The following is a 21,780-nucleotide window of genomic DNA, read 5'->3' as shown; positions in this document are numbered from 1 at the left end:
GCATAAAACAGAAGCTCCTTAAAAATGGCAAGACACTAGAACGTTACACCGAATTCATGCAGAAGATCTTCATCAAGAACCATGCTAGTCTCGTCCCACCTGAGGAACTGAGGACCAACGCCGGGAAAGTCTAGCACCTTCCACATTTTGACATTATCACCCTAAGAAACCAGACCAAATTCGAATAGTCTTCGATTGTAGTGTTATTTTTCAAGATCAGTCTCTCAACAGACACCTCTTACAAGGATCTGATATGATGAATGGTCTGATTGGTGTACTCTCGCGGTTTCGAAAAGAGGAAACAGTAGAAACATGCGACATCGAACAGATGTTTCAGAGTTTTCATGTCAACCCCGAGCACAGAGACTTTCTGAGATTTCTGTGGTTTAAAGACAACGATCTGAACGGCAAAATTTGTGAATATCGCATGAACATCCATCTGTTTGGGGCTGTCTCTTCGCCGGGCGTTGCCAACTTTGGCCTCAGATCAACCGCTGAAAGTGGTCAAGAGCAGTTTGGCCAAGAAGCTGCAAACTTTCTACAGATTGACTTTTATGTAGACGATGGATTGAACTCTTTACTACACCAGAAAATGCATATGATGTCATCAAAAGCACCCAAGCCATGTGTGCAGCCGTCAATTTGCGCCTACACAAATTTGCTAGTAACAGTAAAGTCGTGCTGGAAGCCATGCCTGTTGAAGATCGCTCCGAAGACTTAAAGGATCAGGATCTTCGTCATGATGTCTTACCTGTCCAGTGTTCTCTGGGTACCTATTGGTGCATCGAATCTGACACCATCGGATTTCGAATAGAGCTTAAAGACAAGCCCCTTACTCGTCGGGGAATTCTTTCAACTGTTTGTTCCGTGTACGACCCGTTAGGCATTGTAGCGCCAGTCATCTTAGTTTGAAAACAGTTGCTTCAAGAACTGTGCCGTGACGGCATTGAATGGGATGACCCTGTACCAAGACACATCCATTCACAATGGGAGAAATGGAGATCAGACTTACCACTCCTGGAGGGAATTACAATTACAAGATGTGTCAAGCCTCCCGGTTTTGGTGAGCCAGTTGTAATCGAGGTGCACAGTTTCTGTTATGCCAGTGATGTAGGCCTTGCCGAAGTAACCTCGCTACGCCTTGTAAACAACTCGAACCAAGTACATGTCAGTTTCCTAATGGGTAAAGCTCGTGTCGCACCATTGAAGCCAATGTCAACTCCACGTCGTGAACTTACTGCGGCAGTAATTCAGTCAACGTGGCCTCCATGCTCAGCAGAGAGCTCAACTACAAAGATCCAGTAGAAGTATTTTACATCGACTCCTCCGTTGTTCTTGGTTACATTCACAATGAAGCAAAGCATTTCCATAATTATGTCGGAAACCGTGTACACCACATCCATGACAGCTCAAAACCACAGCAGTGGCACTATGTCGCCAGCATAGACAACCCAGCTGACGTTGCCTCATGAGGAACGACCGCCAAACGACTCTCGGAACATGAACTGTGGTTTAAAGGCCCGAACTTCATGTGGAAGAACAATGTGATAGTTGTGAACATGAACCCGGTTCCTGAAGTGAAGAAAGTCAAAGTGGCCGTCCTTATCTCGAACCAAGTCATGCCCAATAGCACAGAAGAGAAACATTTTCCAGAATTCCAAGAGTTAGAACGCTTCAATCATTCATCGTCCCTTGGTTGCCTGAAAAGAAGCATCGTGCGTTTTCAGAGAATGATTGAAAAGAACCGTCCCAACAAACAGCACATTTCAAGACCTGCTTCTGGTACCCTTACTGTTGAAGAAGAAGTAATCATCAAGTCAGTACAGTATTGGTATTTTGGCAAGGAGATTCATTGACAAGTACTCCAGAACATCAGCAACAAAGATCGCATGTTCGCATGCTAGAACCGCCAGAGTGCCCACAACAGAAATAAAAAGCTGAAGCAGACTAGCTCGCTCTTTAGACTTGACCCATTTCTCGATGAAAAGGGAATGCTCGGAGTAGGAGGCCGACTCCAGAAAGCCGCCTTAGCTTTTGAAGTAAAGCACCTCAATGTTATGCCTAAGAAGAGTCATGTAACTGAACTTCTGATCAGACAGTATCACGGTCAAAAAAAACATCATCAAGGCTGTGGTATGACCCACAACGTACTCAGACAAGCCGGTTGTTGGATTATAAACGGACGTTCCTCTGTTTCCCGCTATCTCTGAAAGTGTACCATCTGTCGCAGGCTCCGAGGACCTGCTCAAGTTCGAAAGATGGCGAACCTCCTCAAAGAACGCATTACTCCCACTGCACCTTTCACATACTCTGGTATGAACGTTTTTGGCCCTTGGCACATTAAAGAGGGCCGAAAAGAACTGAAGCGCTGGGGTCTAATTTTCACCTGTTTTTGTTCCCGGGCTATACACTTGGAGACCTTAAACTCAATGGAGACGGATGCTTTTATTAACGCGCTCAGCCGATTCATCACCCGAAGAGGCAAAGTCCGTGAATTGAGATGTGATCAACGGACGAACTTCGTAGGAGGAAAAAATGAGCTCAACGCTGCTTTGAGAGAAGTAAACACTGATTGTGTTAAGAACTTCGTCGTAACACAAGATTGCGACCTGATCGAATTCAAGATGAACGTGCCGTCGGCATTCCATATGGGTGGCATACCGGAGCGACTTGTTCGTACCGTGCGCTCAGTCCTCTCTAGTCTTATCAGATCTAGAGGCACCTGAGCCAATCACACCAAATCGCCAGCTTACTCTTAAAGCGAAAGTAGTTTTGCCCCCTCCGGGTAATTTCTTGCGACCAGACCTTTACTCAAGAGAAGATGGCGCAAGATTCAGTACCTGTCAGATCAATTTTGGCGCCGCTGGCAACAGGAGTATTGTCTGCTACGACAGAAACGTCAGAAATGGCATAACGTTAGCCCCGACAGTCAAGTTGGTGATATTGTCCTCATTCGTGATGAATCCTGTCCTAGGAACCAGTGGCCTCTTGCCAGAGTGACGGAAGTCTATACCAGTGAAGACAGACTTGTTCGGAAGCTCCTCGTCGTCGTCACCGTCGTCGTCAAAAGAAGGTTTTTGAAAGACCCATTCACAAGTTGATCCTGATTTACCGCCGAAATGAAGATGAAAGCGACAACTGATTCACCGATAAAGGAACCTTTACTCCTGGGGTACGACCCCGTTGGGGAGTCTGAACTGATTCTTCATATAGGAAAGAATAACATTGATCAAACTCTGAGAACACTTTAAGTCTTGATATTGTTTATGGTAACTTCATACATTCTTTCAATGTATAAGGGGAGCCATGTAACGCCTTGTCAGTCGTTTTGATTGCGTCACGCATCCCGTCATGCCTTAGTTTGAGATACGGGATCTTTAGTGGACTTCTCCTCGTGCGAAGGAGAACGTTTTGAAACACTACCTAGTGTTTTTGTAGCTTCGCTACCTGGTTTTGTTTTAGCTTCACCCGAAGCCGCTTACGAGTATGGTTCATTACAGTCCTTGACAGTCCTGAACCCGGATGATTTGTAAGCCTTAAGTCGTCACAACATCGTTACTCACTGAATAAACGGATTGGATTGTTAGACGTATGACTCGTACTACTGCGTTCTCGCGCCCCGTTTCATACCGAAAGGCGGGTGCTACACATATGCAGAGGGTAAATGATTGCCGTTGCATATAGCAGAACTATTAAGAGCCTTTCATTTTCATGCTAGACACTCAAGTGTTTATCGGCCATCACATCCGGTCTCCCTCAATAGCGTGACTATTTTATGGCCCGAATTTCGCTGGTTTCTTGCTCAGATTTTTGTCCAAATCTCAGGGCGGTACAAATGTCTCGCTCCTTTCTCGTTCATTTATCGTTCAAGTTTTATCACTCCTGTCAGCCTGATTATTGTCACGCTCTGTCCCACTCATTAGCGTGATATTTTAGGGCCAGAATCTTGCCCGTGTCTCGCTCGGAATTTTCGTATGGGAGCTGTTATTTTACTCTCGGTAACTCGAACCTCCTGCTAACTCATATCAATTTTCGTTTCCCTTCAGGTCATTTTCTACATAATTTTAACGTCCATAACTCGACCATGCATATGTCTGTCAATACGTGACAAGTCAAAACAAATATTGTACTGTAGTTGATTAAACATTAAATTTATTTTGAAGCAGCCGTGTGAACTTTTTCCTTCTTTTACATTACATTAATTTTACATTACATTAAATTTGATTAAAATGTATGCTGCATGAGCAGAAAAACATTAAACACCAATTTTTCCTTATTTCCGGTCATTTGTTCTCAACTCCTGATAATTTGAACTCCTGATAACTCAAACCTTTTTCAATTTCCCTTAAGGCATCAGCCACCCTTCAGGACCGTCCGCGTGCAGATCTCTCTGGCGCTTTCGTTTTTCAAATAAACCCCTGCAAACCACACATTTCCTGAAAGCTTAATAGTTCCAGTCTCGCTAAGAATGAGCGGAAAAGAACGATAAAAATTGCATTTGCTTCTTGACATGTTCTTCTAAAAAACCGTGTCTCAGATATTTGACACGTGCATTTGTTCTTTTTTAACAATAGGATAAAGTCAGAGGAGACAAATCATGAGCACTTCCTTTGAAAAAATGACGATTATTCAAAAACGGAAAAAGAAAACAAAAATCGCAGACATGGTTTTCGAGGAAAACTATCTGACAATAAGCTGACCAAATTTCAGCCAAATCAGTACGGGGGCTGCCGACTTGGAGTTAAAAAAAGTGCGCTTAACTTTCCGAAATTTTCATTCCGAGAAAAAAAGAAAAATATATTTTTTGCGGCATTTTACCCGCAATAGGATTATAACGCCTAAACCTCCATGTTGATGTTTACCAGAGAGGGATCATCTTGCAATAACAATAGGCGTTTGACAGGTGATATGCAGCAGGCCAAATCTTTACGCGGGACGTGGCGGGAATACACTGTATCTTCCGGTCGGATATCAGAGGTTCGTTTTAATCAAAATTCTTGTTCCACGTATAGATTAAAAAGTTGCGACAGGCCCGCATGACTCCCGCGGTACGCAAATGTGTATTATTTGCCTTTAGAGTTTGCCATGTATTTATACATTGTTTTGGCTCATTTATATTGCAAGATTTGTTCAAGCCTCTAAGTATTTGCTTTCGAGGGACAAAATACGAAACGTTCCGTGAACATTTTGCTTACTTGCACTCTATATTGTGACACCGGGCCCTGCTGTGATTAGAACTGTTTGCAAGCAGTAGGTAGATTTTTATCACGGATATCGTATTATTTGCCCTCGTGCGTTTTTCTTCGGAGACGCCGTAGCTTTACTTCGAAAAAGCTATACGTTTCTCTGATACACTCTTATGTTTCTTGCAGCTATCTGATCGAGCTTATGTTTCTCGAACTCGATGTATAGATTTTTCTTCTTTTGGTAGTCCTGGGACCACATGATTAAAATGTAGCTGTTTACGCGCGAGTCTGTTGACTGTTTTGCGTGTTGTAAATGCGTGTTGTGCCATTGTTCGGCTTAGTTACTCTAAAATGACAGGACTTGTCAGCGGGTAATTAAAACAATTAACGTGGAGTAAACTTCAACGTCCAATTACTTTGCACTGAAATAATATTTTTTTGTGGAATTTTTTTTAAAAGAAAGCTTTTGAAAAGCTTTATCTAAACGTCTCGAAAACACAAATTTCGAAAATCCGCACTTTGAACCCTGGCTGATACCTCAAAGGTTCAGGAGTCGACTGTATTCCATCGGTTACCGAACTATAAATTTGGTTTTGATTTTCACTTTGTCTCAAGATACACCTTCCGTCTTTATATATTACTGGAAGTCTAAATAATTGTTACCATTTTGTCTCGAGAACCACATTGTGTCAAGTACTTTTAGTTTGAGGGATCCTGGAAAACAAGAATCGCGCCAACGTGTACTGTTATTCAAGTAAAGCGATGATTAACTTGACACAGCTTGTAAAATAGTTTAAACAGCAACTCTGAACGTTTAGTTCGTTTCTATTCGTGTAATCTGCTATTTGTTAAATTTGAGTGATTTCCGGTCAGCGGTCATTACTGTATTTTAGTCACGTCATTGTTACGTCACTACTCGGGAAAGTACTAAACACGTTTTTCGCTCCCACTCGCTAACTCGCTCAACATGACCGCCGTGTTTGCAACGCTGTCAAACCGAAGTGAAATATAGTTGAGTTCCTATCACTGTTGTATTTCCTGCCTCCACACACAGTTATAAATAGGGATGATTAGAAATTTCAAGTTTTGGTGGTTTCGCTATAAACCTTGGTATCTTCTTTTTTTTTTTTAACTAGCGACTGGATTTATTTTAGCAAATAATGGCAATCCCTTGGGCCTGGTGATTCGGTGATCTTAAGACCCTGGAAAGATTGACGGCGATAAATTCAAGTGTTTCCTTATTTTGGAATTAGTTGTGGCTAACAGTAATCACCTCAATATTCTGCTGTTCCTTCCCAAATAAATTTCCACCTGATAAACATATTATAAAAATATAATGGTAGACTCCTATTTTTAGCGATATTACTCATCCCCTTTTTTCATTATGAAAACTTGAAAGAAATGAAGTAATGAAAGCATTGATTTGGATTGTTTGCGCTTGAGTGATTCAACGGCCGGCAGTCACATCAGACCACACTGCATTGCCTGTGAAAATAGTTTCTTTTTTTCATGTTAAAAATATCCCAAACGCTCTTCGCTAGTGTTTAAATATCGCCTGTAACAGCAGTTATCTATTTTTTATTTTATTTATTTATTTATTTATTTTTTTTGTATAACCAAAATAGAGGATTTATTTTGAGACCTTTTGAAACAAAACAAATTTGTTTCACGACCGATGGAAACGCATCTGTTTCTGTGGTTTCTGTGGTTAAAGATCTCACTCGTGATTGGTCATAACAAAATAAACATTCCAGACATATTTTAGGTGTTTACGGTTTTCTGAGTTGGACTGTAACTACTAGAAATTGCTCTTTTGAAATCTCCATTACAAAAGGAAACAATCGAAACGGTCCAAATTTTTTGCAAAATGTATTCCACAACTGTTAATTTAATATCTATTTTTCATTCTATTACCATCTCCTCAGAAAGCGAGATTTGAGCTCAGAATCAAGGAATCCCATTTCTAAGGACCTAAAAAAACATTTGAATTGACACTGGGTGATTCCAGAAAATATCCATGCCCTACCACGGACGCCATGAACATTTTAACTCCCCCTTGCCTTCAGACACTCCAAAATGCTCTACTCCCCGATGTCCTCCAAATTCCAAAAGCGTTAACCCCTGTGACTCATTTCGAGAGTTCTGTTTTGTACTTCAACAAGCAAACGTTTGCATACCTCGTGGTGGCAAAACTCAACTAGGGTAATTGGGACAGATCGACTGTCAACGTCTTTAGATATTGACCTTATATTTAGCTTGCAAACGATAAATGCGTCTCAGATAAAAAGTGTATCTTACACCTGTTATGTGCGGAAAATAAGACACATTCAACGTGAAACGAACTAATAACAATCCTATGCGACTAGGAGACGCATGAAACGGACTCATCACAATATCAGACGTTTAATTCGTTTAGGTAAATACGAGATGTATAAAATGAACAAGTATATCTGAACCTTGAATCCTGTACACTTAAATCTGTGATCAGGCCACCAACAGTCCTCTAACAATTTCTTTTTTCTGTAAAACTTTTTTTCTGTTACCTAAAAGCCCTTAATGTTAGACGAAAGTCGAAGATTACAACGTTGCTTTTTGAGTATCCGCCGTTTTATGAACCGACGCCAGGTACATCTGAAGGAACTTCTAAGACCAGGGTATAATGTGAATACAAATGAACGTGTAAATGAAAATGTAACCTTACATGGGACAAATACAGGTAAAAATACAACGGCAAATACATGAGCAGATAAAATACGACCGAAAGACCACAAATGCCAAATGAAATATCGACTCAAAGACTGCAAAACCAAGCTGAAACTATTGAATGAAAATGATATCTTTTGCAAGTGTTGTTTTCGTTCTCAATACAGTCAACCCTGTATTAAGCGGATCCCATATTAAGCAGACACCCTCAATTGAGCGGACAGCAGCGCAAGTCCCATTTTTTCTTGTCCCACATTTACTGTAAAAAAACCTGTATTCAACGAACACCTTTATTAAGGGGACGCGGACACCTTAAACGCGAATTTTATGGTCATTTCTATTGTTAGAAACCTGTATCAAACGGACACTGTAAAAAGAATGCATGACTTTTTTTGTCCACATTTTAGTAGATCGGTCATTTAAGTTTACCAACAAACTGAGCTGCCACAGAAATGCAAATATTTTGTCCACGATTTAGTAGATCGGTAACTTAAGTTTGCCAACAAAATGAGCTGTAGCAGAAATGCAAATACTTTGTTATTCGGTTTTGTTTTTACAGAATTTTTGTTCTTGTGAAACGTCTGATTTTGTGAACGTTCACATGATTCGATCAATAAAGATACTGTTACTGTATACTTAAATCGCTTTAACTCATGCCATGTACCAGTCATTGTTTATGGAAATAAGGTATTTTATAGTTGTCAATCGTTCACGAGAATGCTATTTGTCCTTCTCAAGGTCTTTTAATACTGACCAATATTGATAAATGACCATTTTAAGACGAATTCTGAGGGAACTTGTTTTCAGCGGACACCCCGTGTTAAGAGGGTGTCCGAGGGTCCCGAGGATGCCCGTCTAATACAGGTTTGACTGTAATTCCATTGTGGTAGCGGCCAACTCGAACGCCTCTGCTCCTTTGGCCTCTACACACTCTGTTCTTGTAAATACATTTTCGCATTCGTTTTCTTTGTCTGCTTTTTACTACTGTTTACTTAAAACATTATTGTAATAGAAATAAGAGTACGGAAGTTATTCGCGTGACGTACGACGTACTAAGCGAGAGAGGGACTCCTCGTAGTCTAGTTTTTACTTAAAACTGGTATGAAGCGTGAAGCGTGACGATCAAAAGTGTGACTGAGACAGCAGCGCCTGGGGTAAAGACGTGTCACACAATTCTCGGCATAAGGATTAGACTGTAGCAGGCTACGAAAAAAGCGGTCACCAGTGAAATTAATTTTGCAAATATTTCTATCCATTTGTGTGTTTAGATAAGAATTAACTTATTCGAAGGTTCGCTAACTGATCGTTTTCTTAGCGCAGTCATCTACACTCTAAGACCCAAAAAACACAGTTCTAAATATAGCAAATTAGTGCTTATTGAGATTTTCGTACACGAATGTATTCAACTTGGATTCACCGGCGAAATTGCAGATTTAAAATAATTTATTGCTGAAAGGAGATGAATAAGATTCAATTTACGCATGGCCCTCGCTTCCGGCTTTTCTCAGTACCCTGAAATTCCGTTCTAAACCATTTCCCCCAATGTTCTGTGATTTTGCACTGCAAATCCTACAGAACAGTAATATCCAGCGATAAGACAAGTGGAGAGCCACAATAGCAGGCTATTAGATAATGTTGAAGTAGAAATAATTTAAAGTGCTCAATTGAGGTGCAACGACACTCACGGTCGACTTATCTATGTTGCAATGCATAATGTGATCACGGAATAACAGAATCGCCAAACAGCTTCAAATGTCTGTCTCTTCGAGCCTTTGGGTTTCAAGACTGACCTAACATTGTTACAATGCAAGAACATGTTCAATTCCTGGCAACCTAACAGAATTACTGTGATATTAGTATAACCGATACCTGATAAGAATGCGCTTTGACAGAACTGCCTGAAAACCAGCTGCTGTCTCCGATTCAAGCCAACTCTGGACTCAGTTTGTCGTTTTCAACAGCAGATCAACAGAAGCTAGAAGTGGTCAGATGTCTCCATCGTAAAACGTAACAGTCTTTGGGTAAATTCGTGTCATCATGCACAGTAACAATCACGGAACCTGTCTCCCATGGAACTTTGCAGTCACGCCAAAATATAGTCGTTCCCAGTGTCTCGATTTCATTTTAAGGCAAGTAGAACTGGAGACGGAAGTAGAGGTCGATAGGGCAAATCCAAGGGAAATAGTTTTGCGTTCAAAATAACATAGAATTCGAAATAGCCGTGTTCCAATGAGCAGGGTTCCACTGTATCCAATTAAATAACTGGCAATGTTTAATAGAACCGATTAAAACAAAACAAAACAAAAATTTTTTTTCTCTCCCTTCGGCCTGGGCACTCTTCCCCACGACTCATCCCTCATTTGTCCCTTGTATATAATTCTCTTTGTTACAGGATTCGCTTCAGGTTCCTACTAAAAACTCTGGTAGCATGCAGTGTCCCCTTCACCCACTTAATTAACTAAAGGTTTAACGATATCTGCGAGGTTGTAGCAGAGAGAATTATTTTAGATTCCTTGTCACTGTTCCGTTTATTTGATTCCAGGAAATAATAATCTCCTCATGGCCAAAAACAGACCGTGTTATTGTGTTGTTAGCGTGGGAGGGGGAATTTTTCACTTTTCTAATGCCATCTTGTAATTTTTGCCTTCCAAATGCCAGACTTCCGTAAAGAATTCTTCTTTACTCGCTAATAGAAGCGAAAGTTTCACTCTCAAGATAACGTTGAGAAATAACACACACGTTCTTCGCATTTGCACGATGTCAGAAGCTCTTGATTAAAAAGAAAAAAAGAAAAACACAGATTGCATGACGTAAGCGTCCCATTTTTTTTTCCGAGAATAACCGGATGTCGTATAATGCATGACTCGTCGTCACTCGTCAAATATTAGGGAAATTTCCCTTCGGTGCAAGATGCTTCTCGGAAAAAGACGCTGATCTCGCAGCGATAAAACAGTTAACAGTTCGTTTCAATCCACAGCTGAAATCTTTAACAAAGTACACTGAAAGCAGTAACATGGCATGCAGTGGTAAGTAAAAGTCTGATATACACTGTTAGTGTATCAAGCAAAGCCTATTTCCGTATCAATAAATTGCAGGCCGCATTTCCAATGAAGCAATATATTTTTCGAGGTCAGCAGATCAAAAACTGTTGAGCTGTCCGGGTTTTTACTATCAGTTCGATATTTTAGACAAGTCCAAAACTCTGTACCTCGCTACCTGATCACCATACCCAGACTTACTGAAAAGTCCTTACCCCGACTTACAAGCGATTCAACTTATAGAATACACAGCGCCATATTTATTGCAGCTTGTAAAGACGTTTTGAAGATACATTTCTGGTTATTTTATCGTCATTCATTGTGTCCGATGCTAAGTGCATTGAAGTCCAACATCTGCAGGTATTTGAGGTTTTCTCAGTGACAACCCAGAATGGTCAGAATGACAGGTCACAGAATTTAAAAATCATATTTTCATCGGTTGGTCGCTCAGGTTATGTTCAAGCATTTCACGTGAAACATAGTAGCAAAAGTATGGCTTGGTGACATAACAACACAAGTTCACGAGGGTTGCTCAACACAACAACTTTATTCTCTACGCATCTTAGGTAATACAACAGCTTAACACAACTTCCGGTTACGAACATCATATTACATCACGGACTTCAAACCAACATCACCATTCACACTGCATTACAATAACAACGCTGTAAACATACCCGTGTCAAGTAAAGTAAAAGAATAAAGGATCCTTAGCTAATTTTGTAAATACATACTACATGTTTCTGTGTAGTTTTGCAATACGGAAATTGAATCTGAAATTCAATTGATGAAATAATGTGACACAAGCTTTTCATGTCAGTACCAGTTTATAACATTATATTTTCTATTCCGACAGCATTAGAAGACGCACTTTTCTATTCTCCGAGAGCTTCGTACCTTGCCGTTGTAGCGATCGATTTTGGGACAACGTAGAGTGGATTTGCATTTTCTTTTATTAAAGACCAAGGAAAAGACGCTATCTTTATGAACATGGACTGGATGAATGAACAGGGTAGCCAAACAAGCAAAACTCCAACATGTCTGCTACTCAAACCCGATCAGTCATTCGACTCATTTGGCTATGATGCTATTGAGAAGTATGTAGGCCTACAAAGAGAGAGCGAAGAAAAGGAATACCTCTTTTTTAAGCACTTTAAAATGGCTCTGCACAGTGATGAGGTGAGTTGCTTGAATCCTTAGTTACTCAGCTCTTGCGTTTTAACTTAAAGCTTAGTATCGTTTCAGTATTTTGGGTAATTAGGAGAATTTAGGGGCTGTTGGAGATTAATAAGTTAATTAACCTGGCTTCACCTTTCTCCTGTCAAATACAAACATACATTCATTCTTGTTGTTTGAGAGACTGTTCCTCAGCAGATTCTTTGCCGCCTGGGAAACCGTGGCGTCCATTATTAGCTATCTGGGTATTTCCGGTAGGTTGTCCTTGCTGGGCGGTTAAATTTTGTTGATAACTAGTATGTTTAGCATCGTAATCAAATGAGTCGAAGGACAGGTAGGGTTTGAGTAGCATGTTGGAGTTTTGCTCATTTGATAACCTAGCTCGTTCATTTGGTTGATTATTTTACTGGAATGTGTCCTCCACAACTCCCCTTTCCTCTCCACTAAAGGAGTAGGTATGGTCCTGCATCGTTGGAGTCACACGCATCCATCCCGGCTTATTATCGTTTTTCAGAGTGGGTTGATTTTTATGCTGGTTGCAAGATAGTCGCAAGGAAATAAGCTGGGATGTACAATTTGAGATGTTTCTACTGGAAAAGGAACAATTATAAATTTGCCATTTAATTATTGGTAAAAAAGAAAAATCAAAAGTGCATTTACCTATATACATTGAGGTTAGATTGCATGCTGTGTGCCCCGATATTGTGGTGTGTAAGAGCCAGCATGTTTAATAAGCAGATATCCAAAGAACCGAAATAGAGGCGGGAAGGTGTGATATGAAAAGAACCGTAAACAGCAACATCATGCAAGACAAAAGCAAACACCTGAAAGCAATTCATGTATTTTCTTTCAGAGCTTGAACATCAAAACTGCTATCAAAGCAGCCAACGGACAGTCAGTTGAAGCCAAGATAGTCTTTGCACTTTCCATCAAATTTCTTAAAGAGGAGGCGCTAAAAGTTATTTGTCAACGGACTGGAGATGACCACTACAACGCTAACGATATCCAGTGGGTTTTAACTGTTCCAGCGATATGGACTCCAAAAGCTAAACAGTTCATGAGAGAAGCTGCTTATGAGGTAAGGATGGACTGAAATGTGACTCATTGTTCAAATAATAAATAAATAAACTTCTAAGGCTGGTATGTCTTGATATAAACCTACACCAGCTATCGAAGCACAGATACGTTTTATGTGCAGTTTTATCTGATTTGAAATAAATAAGTGTAGGGGGAAATATCATTTTCAGAAAGCAATTTCTATTTGGTAACTGTGACACCCGAATGTAAAGAAAATGAGACCAAGGGAAGGCTCTCGATCTTTAGCTCACGAGGTAACGCGATCATTGAAAGAAAGAGAAGTCATTCCATATACATTGTCGATAGATTTCACATTCTAGTTTCAATAACCCATGGCCATCCAGGAGCTTCCGTTTGCATTACCAACAAGCTACTCTTATCTTGATTGTACAGGCAGGTGTGGGATCACCAGAAAATGCAGAGCAATTAATTATTGCTTTGGAGCCGGAAGCGGCAGCAATATTTTGTCAGGAGAAGAATATGAATGATTTTCAGGGAGAAACTGGCAGCAGATCGGTGGATGGAATACTGTCTCAGTTAAATACACACTACATTGTCGTTGATATTGGTGGTAAGTTATACTTCTCCAGTATAGTTATAGTTAAACCTAGCAGACACAATGGAACACTGGGGAACGATTCAGGTTTAGATCTGTTTACCACTGACAGGATCTGAAAACAAGAACAATTGAAATAAATGCCGGCATCGCTAGGTTCCTGAATTGATGATCCCTCAGTAAAAAGAAGCGAAGCTCCTAATATAACGAAGTTACCTTTACGGTGTGGCACTTAATTTTTGCAGGAGTTTAAATTTAGTTTTGCAAATCTTCATTTTATTATTATTATTATTATTATTATTATTATTATTATTATTTCGCGAGAACTAATTTTTGCGATTGTAAGAGATTAGTTTTCTTGTTGGAAACTATTTTTTTGCGATTTTCGGCTTTTTAGCTTTATAAATCTTAGAACGTTTTTAAGAAATGCTCTGTCGCAATTTTTTATTGTCAAATGTTTTTCTAAGTCACTTCTTTTCCGAATAATAATGATAATGACTTTATTATTTTATACAATTACATCTAGCAGTGGAAAATCCCCACTGCTAATAGGGGGCACCTAACTAGAACTATCTTAAAATAGTGTACCGAAAAGTCCCATAAGAGAAATTAAAATTATAAGTTACAAAGATGGCAGCCACTACATCCATCTAGGATGTTGCCTATATCTAGCCTACGTACGTGGGTCTTCAACTGCTTGAGATTTATCGCCGATCTTTCTTTATGTGTTAGTTTGCTCCATAGTCTTGGGCCTAGATATCGGATTGATTGTTTTCCATACGTAACAGTGTTAAATCTAGGTAAATGAAAATCTCTCTCTGCCGTAAACTATAAGTGTGGCTGTTAGTATAAAACATGTTACAAATAGTCCGCCGGCACAAATTATGTTTAACCTTACACATTAAAATATATATGTGTCTTGTAGTCTCCTATTATACAATGTTGGTACATTGGCTTTCTCTAACAGCTGCTGGTAGCCAGACAACTTATCTCTAAAAACAACAGCAGTCCTCGCTCCTGTACTCTCTCTAATCTACGAGTGTCCGAGGCTCTGCAAAAATGCCACATTAGCTATAGGTGGCAATATGTAAGATGAGGGAGAATAGCTGCTTTGTAAAGGTGTAATTTGGTCTCAGTTGGTATGATTCATCAACCTCATGATCACTCCAATTCTCAGGCTAGCTCTCTTACAGAGATTACACCAATATGCACATTAAAATTAAGATCGCAATCTGTCGTTACGCCCAGGAGCTTCCTATTTTCTTCAAACAACACCATTTTCGCATATTTTAGATAAAATGGATGCAATTGACAAGTGAAACAACATGTAAAACACAGTAATCCGGTAATCAGTATCATTATATCAAAATTACATCGTGCTTCTGTGCGGAATTGTAGATGGTCTTGTTAGTGGACCATTCCTGTAAACTTTTTCTTATTTCTGAACGTTCTGTTTTATCATTTCATCGTTTTGTTTCTGAACAAAAGATCACGAGCCATAAGGAAGATGGAAGTTCAAAATTCACCGTAAAAATATCGCTTTCGAAGTCGTTAATAGTGATTATACTGGTTACTCACCAGCTAGTCCACTCTGGTCATAGAGAGTGGGCAACTCGTGTGGAATCCGAGTGAAATCAATAACCACCACACTCATTTTATCCTTGTCACTTCCTGCCATGCCCTTCACCTTCCCATTCTTTACCCAAACTTGATAGTAGAAAACAGAAAAATTACCCAACATCTATTTTACTTAGGGAAGATAAAATTTTTGAATTAGCGTCCTGACTGCTTTTTTTTTTCTTATAAAGGGGGTACGCTTGATGTGACCGCCCATGAAATACAAGAGGATGGTACCATCAAAGAGATCCACAAAGTTACAGGGGGCCCTTATGGTGGAATATACGTAAATCAGCGATTCGAGAGCCTCTTGGGAGACTTGTTTGGTGCGCAAAAAATTCAGACGTATCGAAACCAGTTTCCATCTGATTGGCTCTCCTTGATAAATGAGTTCGAAGCAAAAAAGCGAGGGAACCGCATCCTAGACAGCAGCTTGATGACAAACATCCGATTGCCACGCAGCTTTGTGTCCCTGGTAAATCAGACAAAAAGCCTAGTTATGGAACGGTATGGAGAAAAAGAAGTCAAGCTGAAAAATAACGAGTATCTTTCTCTGAGTTCAAGAATGATGAAAGAGCTATTTACGCCTGTGGTGAAAAGTATAAAAGAGCATTTGAAAACACTGCTGAAAAAGCCAAAGCTTTCAAAAGTGCAAATCATGCTCCTCGTTGGCGGCTTCGCCGATTCTGCTTTCCTTCAAGAAGAAATAAAAAAGGAATTTTCAGGGACCCTCAGAGTCCTCATTCCTCATCATGCAACGAAAGCGGTTGTCCAAGGTGCTGTCATCTTTGGCAAGAAGCCCTCCAAAATAACCGAAAGAGTCGTCTGCACAACTTACGGCGCTGACCGCAGCATCGATTTTGTCGAGGGTGTTCATCCGGAAGAAAAGAAGTTTATCGCAGATGGTGTTGAGAAGTGCGGTGAAGTATTTAAGTGCTTTGTAAAGGAAAATAAGGTAGTTAAGCTTGGTGAGAGAATTACCAAGAGATACCATCCCGTGAGAGCGAGCACAACAAGACTAAAATTTGGATTCTACGTCACAAGCAATCCTAATACTCAGTTTGTCACTGATCCCGGTGTAACTAAGATTGGAAGTGTCGTGGTTCAGTCTCCAGATACCTGGAGAGGTAAAGATAGGAAAATTGAAGTCAGCATATATTTCGGTGGAACGGAAATAACCGCGACAGCTTGGGATGTTTCAAGTGGAAACAGGCTCAAACCACCTTGGATTTTTTCTGTCGATCATAAACACTCGACTGTAGACTCCAAGCCTTATTATATCAGAAGTGATGTCGTGATTAGGCGTTGTAAGGTATTTTGCCATGTAGATAATTTCAATAACACACATTGATCATTGGTAAGACGTTAAGGTTAATTTACTTTTGATTTCATTATGTTAAACCAGGTTGACTGATTGGAAGGCTGCCGCAGTGCCAAAAGGCACTTAGCTTTTAGTTCAATAAATTGCTATATCTTAGTTTAATAAATTACGTTCAAAGCTCTTAGTTTAATAAATTTCCACATTTGGAAGGGCATTTCCTTAAATCTCATTACTATAATCACTTTTTGATAAAATTCATTCGGAACACTCAAGCTGAAATTGCGGCCCAGAACATGCACGAAGCTGAAACCTTGTGTTCTACAGGTTGATATTAGCCACTAAGGCATAAAGTTAGCTCTCTTTTGTTAGCTGGTGACAGATTAGAAGGGAACCAACAGCTCATTTTACTTTCAGGGTTATTTTATTTACATCAGATTTGGGGACAATTTTCTAAGGGTCTTCTTCGCTTAGAATAATTCTTATTGCCTATTCAGTCAAACACTATGACTGTTTTCGCGCGCCAAGGAGTATCCTACTAGTCGCTTGTGTTTTCTCAGTATACACACGAGCCTCGTGTGAGAATGTTCGCCAAGAAAATGCCAGTGACAAGTGGGATATTCCATGATATACAAAGAGAAAGCGTTGCATAACTATTTTATACCAAGCCATAGAAAATATATTGGCCAACACGATCAATACGACTCAGACGTAGCGTACAATGGGAAGGTTGGGTGTGATACCACCGAGTATAAAATGGCTTTCCTGTTTTCTGATTGGCTGTAATTCCTATGGCATAGTATAAATATATTATCATTTCCTGCGCGGTAGAGGTCTACATTTGTGCGAAGCGTTGCTAAGCTTCCATGTTTAGCTTCTATCCAAACCTTTGCATGATAGTACGCAGTTTAGGAAATATAAATCATTCTATCATTTTTGAACTTCATTGAATCTTTCGCGCGCAGTAATCATAAAACTCTGACTACACTAACACGAGACATTTAATGTGAATAGTTCATGGAGGATGCGTCTGTCAGTCATCTGATGTAGGACCATGAAAATGTATTCCGTCTTACAAAATAATCTGTATCCTTGCAAATTACAACTATTGGTTCTAACGATTAGAACCTGTGCTACGCCAGATACGAAAAACCACTAAAACACAACCTTTTGGATGTGGCCAAAATATATGTTCATGTGGAAACGTATTCCTCGTCTAATGCAGTAGCATTACACCCCGAGGAAAAGGGTACAAAATCAGTAACGTAGGATATTTACAATTATTCATACAAGTTGTTATAGCAAAAGCTTAATAATACTAAAAAAGAGGATGAACACAAAGACTGACCTAAATCTCCCGCCAAATGCCTAAATAGTCCCTGAACGTCCCATTAGACCCTGCAAGTCTCTCCCTCGCGCCGATCGTGCCGTGAGAATGATAATTACTGACTAATTCGTTCCACTCGTCAGAAATAACTTTTTTTTTTCCTAGACTCAAGTTTGCAGCTTCATCTCGCAAAATATATACTTGGAAAATAATTATTCTTGCGTTTTCTGGTTTTACCGTTACCAAACAGGGAAGGGGAGGGGAGGGGGGAGGGCGGGCAAGAAATACTTTGATCTACGACAATAACTTCAACATGCACTTCTACTTCTATTGGTTTTTCTCACCAATGTTGTGAAAAATAAATGTGCTTTTAGAAGAACAGGCTCCAAAAACCTAGGAAAATCAGTTTCTAAATCCGAAACATGAACGTGAGCCATTTTGAAGTTATGTTTTCTATTCCCCTACCCCCGGCTCATCAGCTCGATTTAACCGCGCTCGCCCCGGCAAGATTGAATGAAATACCTCGACGATTGAGAATGTTCTTGAATGGATAGAATAAATATTTCATAAATGGATGGAACAAATTTTTTGGTTTGGTTTGAACTGAAAAATAATATTGCAATGATATTGGATTGAATATTCAGTTTTGATTAAATTTCACTGAGAAACAAAGGTTTAAATTAAATGTTTTTTTTTCCAGTTGTATCACGCCAAAAAATGATCGGATTGAATAAACATTGGACTTGATTGAAATTTGATACAAACACCTTGCCATAATTCTAACTGCATTACCGATGATCATTAATGTTTCACGGTTTTTCAAACTCCTTCTGGACCTTGCTCCAGTACCCGAAAAGTTTGTGCATCACATAATTTGAACCTGAGCTTCCCTGGAACTGACAGCTGCCCGAGAAAGACTTGTTGAAGGCTAAAATTTTAGCGGCAATTTCAACCTCTCCGGCCTTTATCCTTGCAACTACAGTTTCAGTATTTGCCTTCTTCTCATTTTTTATTATTCTTATTTTTTTTGTCATTATCATTATTTCTTTGGGGGGGGGGGGTGGGTGCTGGGGTGGGCAGTAAAGCGCCAATTACTGGGTATAATAATTCGAACGCGAAAATGTTTACCTTAGCAAGTGCTTCTGCTCACTCCGCAACCTGGATACACTTTGTAGCTCACCTAAGGCCTCCAAAAGGCTTGGCTGCTTTACCCCCCAACTCCCCCACCCCCCCCCCCCCCTCAGATAATTCCATTGCGTCCATAATATCGATGTGCGTAACTTTGCATGATGCATGATCAGATGATCGACGCCTTCGCCTAGGTGCGTCAAACCTGTACTAACGTACAGTCTGTACTTATCCTGAGCATGAGTCGCGTAATGGTACTGGAATCTCCGTCATCAGTTCAACTTTTAGCATTTTCTTAGATATCACGCACAATTTAAGCCGATTTTTCAGCTACGCTGCATCGGTAAATTTGCAGATCATCGCGCATAATTTAAGGAACATTAATCAAAGATGATCAATAACTGAATTTTTAAATGTAGCATTTTTTTTTCTTTTGTACAAACCGTAGTTAAAACTACAGTTTGAAAATAAATACTATCTGGTAGATTAGTGGCATCCGAAGGAGAAATTAGACATTAATCCTGGAGTTATGCAACGTGCGTTAATCAACGATTGGTGTCTACTCCGCAAGTGCATCATAGCTCGATAATGCACAGAGAAAAGCATGAATAAATTGCTTTATAAAATTGCCAGTGGAATTAAATTTTCTCGCAAAGCAAAGTTAAATAATTTGCTTATGAAAACACCATGAGCGGCATCATTGAATCATGATACACCCTTACGTACACACAGTTCGGTAGTGCCCCCTTGCTTCGTTACAATGTATGTGAAACGTTAGGGGTATAAACGACATTGCAGTAAATTTGTATTAGAAAATGTGTAACTGAACTACCTGTTATCTTCTGATCCTGTAAAAATATAGCTGAACAAAGACACCAAGGAGAGTTGATAATGCAGCCATGCTCACTACTTAATTGTAATGCACAGTAAGCCTGACAAAAATCCATACATGTTTGGCCATTGTTCTTACAAGTCCGATTCAAGTTTCGAAATGAAAATCGTCAAAGCGTCATTCTCCTTTAACAGATGGATATATTCTACCTTAGTCGATGTACAATATTGCTGAATATTTTTTCTTCTGTTATTAAAACATAGCCTAACTCTGAAGTAGAACAAAGTTTGATTTCGAAAAACCAAAATAGGTCGCATTTCAATTCTAGAAATGCTATTTAGTTACAAAGTTTGAATATCTTAACGCTTTGAACTTTTCACGGTATTACTAAATTGCTACAAACCAAACGCTGAGAAGCTTCCAGAATGATAAACCTTTACTTACATCGTTTGATCGAATGTGATTGAAAGACGTATTCTTCAGCTAATCTCGCAATTACTGGTTGGTGGTTAAAAAGTCAAGGTAGGCGGTCGATTCCTTGTTACTTGTGAGATTTACCGCCGTCACCTTTATTTCCGTTCCACCGAAGAATAAATTGAATTCGATGTCCCTGGTTTTCCAAGCCTCTGGTGTCTCAAGTACCAATCCTCGGCCAGGAACCTTCTCGACATCAGGATCTGTTACAAACTCAACATCGGCGCGTTCGGATCGGTAGAAATCAATCCTCACCTGCTTCTCAGCACCTTTCAGAGGCGAAAACCCAGTGAATCGACGTCTTTCTCCATCTCTCACGGCCTCATTGACTTTAACGAACTTGAAGAAGATATCTTTACAGCGCGGGACTCCGTTGATCACCTCCTTCTTTGATTCAGGGTGCAATCCATCTAGGAACAACCTGTGTATACGGATGCCATAAGTGGAACTCATTATTCTGGATTCAAATACTTCAGGTTTTTGCCCATACATCACAGCGCCTTGGACAACTGCAAGGGAGGCGTTCGGCGGCACCATGATGCGGTAGCTGTTGCTGAATTGTCTCTTGATTCTTTCCTGAAGAAGTAATGAATCGGCAAAACCACCAACAAGAAAAACAGTTTCAACCTCAGATAGTTCCTGTTTGGCGAAAAGGTTGGAAAGGTGCGTAACGATATCACCCAGGACCGGGTCGAACAACTGTCTCATAATCTTTGGCTCAAGACAAAGGTATTCGTTTCGTTGAACCTTGATGTCTTCAAGACTGTAACGCTCTTGGATTATTGCATTTATGTCCCAGCCCTTATCGCCAGAGAATTTGCCCACAAAACTACCAGGCAACCGAATTCTGGTAGTTCCTCCCTCACAGACTCGCTTTCCACGTTTCTTTACTTCGAAATCATTAATGAGGCAAAGCCAGTCTACCGGATTTTGCCAGATGTAATTCTCAATAAACTTTTGGCGAAATATTTTACCGAGAAGGGCTATGAACTGTTTATTGACTTTCTGTCCACCAAAAGGACCTCCGGTCTCTTTGTGAATTTCTTTGATTGTTCCGTTCTCCTGAATTTGATGCACAGTAACGTCAAGGGTTCCACCTACAAAGCATAAAATAATTGATATATTGGAAACATTTTTTTAGCAGAGTTTTAGAGGAGATCCGCAAAACCGAGTACTTGAGATAAACTTCATTTACCTGATCGTTAGATAGTCGATGGAGAAATTCACCTTTTTTTAAACGTTTTTCTGTATCTCACAACATCCCATGGGAGAATTGTCAAAAGCGATTACATTGAGAGGCACTGAAAACAATGACATCATCCCAGTTTTCTACGAAACTTAATCAGTT

The 21,780-nt window shown here is 39.9% G+C and overlaps 2 protein-coding genes and 1 pseudogene across 4 annotated transcripts in view; 1 reads left to right on the top strand and 2 right to left on the bottom strand.

The window, feature by feature from the left end:
* The window catches only part of LOC145503219 (heat shock 70 kDa protein 12B-like), a 28,527-nt gene extending 18,549 nt beyond the window's left edge, over positions 1-9,978 (bottom strand). The window contains exon 1 of the mRNA XM_081482685.1: positions 9,759-9,978. The gene's annotated coding sequence lies outside the window, so the exon portion shown is untranslated. The remainder of the gene's footprint in view (positions 1-9,758) is intronic.
* The window catches only part of LOC145503223 (heat shock 70 kDa protein 12A-like), a 48,817-nt gene that overhangs the window by 23,159 nt on the left and 3,878 nt on the right, over positions 1-21,780 (bottom strand). The window contains exon 5 of one of the 2 annotated variants that reach the window (XM_081482706.1): positions 20,262-21,529. The exons of the other annotated variant lie outside the window; for it this stretch is intronic. Coding sequence (XP_081338832.1) covers positions 20,454-21,529 — 1,076 coding nt within the window. The 3' untranslated portion in view covers positions 20,262-20,453. Of the gene's footprint in view, positions 1-20,261; positions 21,530-21,780 lie in introns of those variants that run through there. 2 annotated transcript variants of the gene reach the window in all.
* On the top strand, positions 10,871-16,601 carry LOC145503227 (heat shock 70 kDa protein 12A-like; annotated as a pseudogene). Its single transcript, XR_014051451.1, has 5 exons — positions 10,871-10,915; positions 11,784-12,106; positions 12,957-13,181; positions 13,574-13,751; positions 15,545-16,601. The product of XR_014051451.1 is annotated as a heat shock 70 kDa protein 12A-like (transcript).

Source organism: Orbicella franksi, chromosome 11, assembly GCF_964199315.1.
Source record: "Orbicella franksi chromosome 11, jaOrbFran1.1, whole genome shotgun sequence".
Taxonomy (NCBI): Eukaryota; Metazoa; Cnidaria; class Anthozoa; order Scleractinia; family Merulinidae; genus Orbicella; species Orbicella franksi.
The sequence above is the reverse complement of the archived record's forward strand: the minus strand, read 5'-3'. Positions and strand labels throughout refer to the sequence as shown.